Below are 7,878 nucleotides of genomic sequence, written 5' to 3'. Positions count from 1 at the left end.
TGGTTAAGCCATCGGATATAAGGCTGGTAGGTACAGGTTTCGCAGCCGGCACACGCACGCACACACACACACACACACACACACTTTTTGGCATCTTCCTACGCCACTGTGTCATTACATTGTGTGTAAACACATCTGGAAACACAGATGTAGGTTAAGGGTCAGAGTCAAAGTCACTTTGACCTATTCGAGATGCACGGCATGTATCCATATACTAGGATTGGTGTTCTGGGTGTCCAGAGGGGGACTAATAACACACTAATACTACATGGCATTATAATGTCGATGTATTAAACAATATATAAAAACTAGATAATTCATTCCATTGAATCTGGAAACGCGGTGTTCTTGGAGATGACTCCGATTTGAAAACACTTGTACACAGTCAGTGCAATGGTGCCCGCCTGGTCTGCCGTGATGGACAACCACGTGTCTGCGGACGGCAGACCTTTCATAATATAGTTGGCTGCAGTCTTCACAAACTGTTCTGAAAAACAAAATTTGGAACATACGATTAGGTGTAGGTGTCCTAAACCCGGGGGAGTAGATGAAGATATGCCTAAGCTATGAGCAAATTCTTGAATGGGCAATAATAAAATTACTTTCGAAAACGTATTTGCTTAATTTAGCTCCCTGGGTATATAGACTTTGATAATGACACTTTTCAAGTATATAAATATAACTCGTTTCCTTAAATTAACACCAAAAAAACTTTGATCATGCTTGTTTTGGCCGTCAAAACAACGAGGTTCAATAGCTTTTTTTGTGATTGAACAAAATCGAGAATTTCGTAAATAGATGGATAGAATATTCATTCTAGAGCCGTATCACAATATTATTTTAATCAGAAAGGCATTTAGCATGTAGCTTTAAGACAAAATGTACTCACCGTCGTGTAGCGAAGCGAGCTTTATCCGCCATTTCGGTAGTGGTATACGAAGTTCAAGCATGTGTCATACGGTTTAGGTTGGACCCCTTGCTAAATGTCTACCATAAAACATTTTGAAAGTTAAAATGTATTTTGTTCATCTAAACTACTACACCACATAGATATTATTATACGAGCTTGTGTGTCGTACTGATTTTACAAAACAAGTGCCATGATGTTTATATTACCCTCGCTCTCGCTCAGGTAATACACGAAACCTGACACGAGTTTTCCTTAACATTGGACAGGGTTATCCAGCTTTTGCACGGTAGGCCTACTAGAAAAATCTGTCTGACCCTAGGGCTAGATAAATCTGTCTGACCCTAGGGCTAGATAAATCTGTCTGACCCTAGGGCTAGACAAATCTGTCTGACCCTAGGGCTAGATAAATCTGTCCGACCCAAGGGCTAGATAAATCTGTCCGACCCAAGGGCTAGACATACGTGTGGCGCCATAACTCATGTTTTACGACTGACATAATAACTCATGGTTTCTAAAATTATGTTTCTCATTTCACGTTGTATCATTGTTTTAAAAATATTTAAACAAATTAATATTTTCAACTTTATATTTATTAGTAAGTTGCACATTACATATTTATGTCGTTTCATAAGGTGGACTATATTTGCAGTGTGCAGGTGAAATGTATACGAATCGTTCTACAATAAACAGACCGTTGCTTACAAAATTAATGTTTTCTTAATGTAATTAAATGGGCAAGAATCCATATTATTATTGTTGTTTTCTTTATGAATAACAAGATGCAACTCAAAATGTTTAAGCCACAGTTAGAAGGAAACGACGAAATGACGTCACATTTCACATGCACGGTCTGAGCTAGGACTGGAGAAGCAACGTCATGTTATGACGTCACTTCCCAAAATTACGTCATTACACTTGTTATTACACGTGTGCTTCGTTTCTAAACTCTAGTTCATAAATAAATATACAAGTTGTGTATTGTTATCACAAAGGTAACAGTTATTTATATTTTCTGTACTTAATCAAATGATTTAAAGAGTATGTTTATTGAAAATCTAGTCTGAAATACGCCAGTCGAGTCAGGCTTATGTCACATGACCTGTATTTTTGGTCAGTGACTCAAACTATAGAGATTTATCTAGTCATCATATATTGCCAATACATACAGTGATTGCGGGATAAATAGGGAATAACTGGTTACTGTCTTAAGTTATCTGCTTTATCCTGCGGATGTTAGAATGGCGAATGCCAATGTATACAGTGATTGCGGGATAATCGAGTTATTAATCAATTAACTGGATGTCAAACACTTGGTAATTTGAACTATAGTCTTAGAGGGAAACCCCACTACATGTTTCCAGTAGTAGCAAGGGATCCTTTATATGCATCCCACTGACAGGATTGCAAATACCACGGCCTTTGACATGTCAGTCGTGGAGCAGTTGCTGAAACGACACACAGACCAATGGGTCCACCAACGGGGATCGACACATCATCGATAGAAATAAGTAAATTAAATCTACAGTTGTTTATATAATAAAAAAACACCATTTCACATGATGCCAAAGAAGTATCCATTAGCTGAAGATTAATGGGTGGTGTTTGAGATGCAAATCTCCCATATAGCATGCCGTACATAATGACTTAGTTGTTTATGAAACTGCTAGTTACTAACACACATACAGTTTTACAATTTATAACAAAAAAACACATTGTCGTCTAGTCTAACTCGGTTTATTAATACGCAACACATTTTAATAGATGTAACTAAACATTTTTATTTACTTAATTCCATAAAACTACAGACAAATTAAACACAAAGTAAAATACACAATCATTTTACTACTACTACTACTACTACTACTACTACTACTACTGCTTCTGCTGCTGCTGCTGCTACTACTACTACTACTACTACTACTACTACTACTACTACTACTACTACTACTACTACTACTACTACTACTACTACTACTACTACTGTTAATAATTATATTGACCTCAAAAATAAAACAAAATAATATGGACGATAAGAAACTCTAAAGCACAACTCTAGAAATCCTATTAAAATGGTCAATACAATATAGCTCGCCGGATATGTACTAATTTGACACTGGGTTTTTTATCTCGTTCTAACCAGTGCACCACAACTGGTCAAAGCCCGTGGCATGTGTTTTCCTGTCTGTGGAGAAGTGCATACAAAATATTCCTAGCTGCATTAGGAAAATGTAGCGGGTTTGTTCTGTTGACTACTAGTCAGAATTATCAAATTCACGATGATTGATTAATCAGTGTGCTCTAGTGGTGTAGTTAAACAAAAGAAACGCTTTAACCATGCAGAATGCATCGTGCTTTATCATATTGCAACAGGAAAATACAAAAGGTGGTGTCACTATCTGGCTATACCAAAACTTATGTTATCAGTCGGTTCATGAAATGATGATTCTTGCAATTGTCATAGGCAAATCGCAACTACAACACTAAAACATGCAGATCGCAGACGTCAGTTCATGTCCAGCTGAGAAATCGGCCATGACCGTTGAAACGTTGAACGGCATAGATCGATCATAAACGTTCCATCTGTCCGTCTAGCACTCGAACGGCATAGAGCGATCATAAACGTCCATCTGTCCGTCTAACACTCAACGGCATAGAGCGATCATAAACGTCCATCTGTCCGTCTAGCACTCAACGGCATAGAGCGATTATAAACGTCCATCTGTCCGTCTAGCACTCGAACGGCATAGAGCGATCATAAACGTCCCTCTGTCCGTCTAGCACTCAACGGCATAGAGCGATCATAAACGTCCAAATGTCCGTCTAGCACTCGAACGGCATAGAGCGATCATAAACGTCCATCTGTCCGTCTAGCACTCGAACGGGATAGAGCGATCATAAACGTCCATCTGTCCGTCTAGCACTCGAACGGCATAGAGCGATCATAAACGTCCATCTGTCCGTCTAACACTCGAACGGGATAGAGCGAGCATAAACGTCCATCTGTCCGTCTAGCAGTCGAACGGCATAGAGCGATCATAAACGTCCATCTGTCCGTCTAGCACTCAACGGCATAGAACGATCATAAACGTCCATCAGTCAGTCTAGCACTCGAACGGCATAGAGCGATCATAAACGTCCATCTGTCCGTCTAGCACTCAACGGCATAGAGCGATCATAAACGTACATCTGTCCGTCTAGCACTCGAACGGCATAGAGCGATGATAAACATCCATCTGTCCGTTTAGCACTCAACGGCAGAGAGCGATCACAAACGTGCAAATATCCGCCTAGCTTTCGAACGGTAGAGAGCGATCATAACCGTCCAAATGTCCGTCTAGCTCTCAACGGCAGACAGCGATCCTAAACGTCCAAATGTCCGCCTAGCTTTCGAACGATAGATAGCGATCATAACCGTGCAAATATCCGTCTAGCTCTCCAAAGACAGGGAGCGATCATAACCGTATAAACGTCCGTCTAGCTCTCGAACTGAAGATAGCGATCATAACCGTCGAAATGTCCGTCTTGCTCTCGAACGGTAGAGAGCGACCATAACCGTCGAAATGTCCGTCTTGCTCTCGAACAGTAGAGAGCGACCATAAGTCTAAATGTCCGTCTAGCTCTCGAACGGCAGAGAGCGATCATAACCGTCCAAACGTCCGTCTAGCTCTCGAACGGAAGAGAGCGATCCTAACCATCTAAATGTACGTCTAGCTCTCGAACGGCAGCGAGCGACCATAAGTTCAAATGTCCGTCTAACTCGAACGGCAGAGAGCGATCATACGTCCACATGTCCGTCTAGCTCTCGATCGGCAGAGAGCGATCATAAGTTCACATGTCCGTCTAGCTCTCGATCGGCAGAGAACGATCATAAGTTCACATGTCCGTCTAGCTCCTGAATGGCAGAGAGCGATCGTAACCGTACAAACGTCCGTCTAGCTCTCGAATGGCAGAGAGCGATCATTACCGTCCAAATATCCATCTAGCTCTTGAATGGCAGAGAGCGATCATAACCGTACACATGTCAGTCTAGCTCTCGAACGGCAAAGCGCGAGCATAACCGTTCAAATGTCCGTCTAGCTATCGAACGGCATAGAGCGATCATAACCGTCCAAATCTCCGTCTAGCTCTCGAACAAAAGATAACGATCATAACCGTCTAAATGTCCGTCTATCTCTCGAATTTCAGAGAGCGATCATAACCGTCTAAATATCCTTAGAGCTCTCGAACGGCAGAGTGTTTGTGCTATTGACAGTTCAAAACCTAACCGCTCGGTCACCAGGTAATCCAGAAAAAAATGTCAGGCTAATTAATCGTAATCAGGAAAATGTACTGTCAGACTCTCAATTCAAAGGTAATGTAACAGGTTTTATTTGGGCTTCTTTTTTTTTCTTCTTTTTTTTTTATTAGCGTTTACACATATTTTAATTGCCTATTAAATTATTCCTTAACAACAATAATAATTGCTATGACTAGGGTACTGACACTTCTGAACATGCGGTACTAGAAATAAATATTGCCATTGAAACAGCATCCGTAGTTTGTGCGGATCCAACAGATTGTAGAGCTGGTAAATTCTGGCGTGTTCGTCCCACCTTCTTAGAAAAGCATACAAGTTTTCTCTTCATAATCTGTCGATACTTTCGTGAACTTGCCATCAAGATGAAAAAGTTATGTCCGAAATTTAGCAAGAAGATTATGTGGAACGCTGGCCACAATCCGGAGACTAGGAACCCAGGTTCTGGGTCTGCTACCAGAAGGTAGAACAGCTGAGAGATCGATCCTGAAATCGAGATGGGCAGCAAAGTCACGAAGGCCAGTACCGAGACTAACACCAGAGGGCGTGTTGAATTATCTTTCGTAGACTCTTTCGTGTGTCTCGTGAAGGTTTTCCGAAACTCGTTGCTGCGTTTGATGCGAGATATGATGCCGATGTTGAGGAGAAGTATGATGACACAGGGTAGCAGTGGTGACATTATCAGACGGAGAAACAGGGAATAACGGAGTAACAGATCGGACTCTCTACATCCGTAATTCCGCATTTCCATGAGACTCAAAGTGGGTAAACTTAACAGGATGGTTCCACCAATCAGACATGAACAGACAACAACTGCTTTCTTCTTCGTACAAAATCTTCCCCGCGTCAACGGAAAACAGACACATACGAATCTGTCGAGAGTAAGTCCTACCATCAACCATGGCGACAGCAACATTGTGAAGACCTCGTAGCTGGTGACAATTCTACAGAGGACGTCGTTGATGTCAGGAACCTTCGTCAGTTTAAAATAGTACTCAGTCTGTTGAGCTATAGCGTTGTTTAGGACGAGACTGTCAGACACAGAGAGTAATTTCAGGTAAACGCTGTAGGAGAGGGGGGATAACTTGGAGTCGCTCATCATTATGAACTGCAGGATGTTGCCAATGGTGCCTATTATGGCTATAACCAAAACAGTGGACCAGTGGCCATATCCATGTAAATCGAAATCTGGCCCGCCGAATGACCCGCCGACTAGGAACGATTGATTGTCATCATACATTATGAATTCTCCATCAGGATAGTTTCTGTTACCAACAAGGTCGAGATCATCAAAGTTGGATGTTTGGTTTGGTGAAAATTGTGACGGTGTTGACATGTTTAAGATATGGCGTCCTTAGAGTATCACCTGCAAAATAAGGTTGTAAAGTTAAATAACGCAAACATACAAAGGCGCTCACAGTTTTAATAAACTCACAAGGAAGGAAGGAAAGGTTTTATTTAACGACGCACTAAACACATTTTATTTACGGTTATATGCCGTCAGACATATGGTTACGGTCCACACATATAGGAGAGAGGACATCCGTTGCTGTCACTTCATGGGTGCTCTTTTCGATTAGCAGCAAGGGATCTTTTATATGCACCATCCCAAAGACAGGATAACACAATCTAAAGCTTTTGATATACCACGTGTGGTGCAGTGGCTTGAGCGAGAAATAGCCCAAATGTAATAAACTCACAAAGTAACGTCACCATAGTATATCATTGGAATATGTACAGCTGTGACGCCATGCAATCATGAATCACTGCCAAAACAGTGATTACATCAGGTGTACTTGAATGGTGAACATAAGTAGTACCAAGGCCTGTATAGCATCATGACCTACTTTCCGTGACCTTGACATTGACGTCACGGCCTTGTCACGTGACCTCGTCCTACTGACCCGGCCCTGACCTACTTAGACTGGCCTACTGTGCCGTGTGCAACGTCCTACTGACCCGACCATGACCTATTTAGACTGGCCTAATGTGCCGTGTGCAACGTCCTACTGACCCGGCCCTGACCTACTTAGACCGGCCCCAAACCTACTTAGACTAGTCCTGACATATTTAGTCCGGTCCCGACCCGTCGTACTTAGCAACGCCCGAGATATCCTGTCTGTGGGAAGTGTAGGATCCCTTGCTACTAATGGGAAAATGTAGCGGTGTTCCTCTCTAAAAGTGTCAACAGTATGTTTGACATCCAATAGCTGATGATTCATAAATCAAGGTGTTCTAGTGGTGCCGTTAAACAAAACCACTTCTAAGGACTCAGCCCGACGCGAGGTAGTGTGTTTAATTTTAGCGCACTGAATGTTGAATGGTTATAGGCCCTAACTGCTTACACCCGGGAATCGGTGGTATTCTATTTTATTGTCGGTGACAATACTCTTCGGAACTAGAAGTTACATTCTTAAAGACGTGAAAATTGAAATGATTTAAATAGGTGTAAAATAGAATTCTCGTCCCACTATATTTCCCGCGCTAGCGCATTCACAAGATTATTGTGGACTATTTTATCATACCCAAAGAACGCGCTTCGCCGCTCGCATATGTGTATATGTGGTTTAAATGACAGACTTTCTTTACATGCGTGAATTAGTCAACTGCGAACGAGTTCGCGTCCAGTGCAGAAGGTACACCGTTCGTATCTGAAGCGGTGAAATTTTATTGT

General features: G+C 41.8%; 1 protein-coding gene across 1 annotated transcript; it reads right to left on the bottom strand.

Moving 5' to 3' along the window:
* Positions 1 to 5,379: 5,379 nt before the first annotated feature.
* On the bottom strand, positions 5,380 to 6,540 carry LOC121372924 (kappa-type opioid receptor-like). Its single transcript, XM_041499358.1, has one exon. It carries the CDS (start codon positions 6,538 to 6,540, stop codon positions 5,380 to 5,382), a length of 1,161 nt encoding a protein of 386 aa, XP_041355292.1.
* Positions 6,541 to 7,878: the final 1,338 nt, after the last annotated feature.

Source organism: Gigantopelta aegis, chromosome 5, assembly GCF_016097555.1.
Source record: "Gigantopelta aegis isolate Gae_Host chromosome 5, Gae_host_genome, whole genome shotgun sequence".
Lineage (NCBI taxonomy): Eukaryota > Metazoa > Mollusca > Gastropoda > Neomphalida > Peltospiridae > Gigantopelta > Gigantopelta aegis.
The sequence above is the reverse complement of the archived record's forward strand: the minus strand, read 5'-3'. Positions and strand labels throughout refer to the sequence as shown.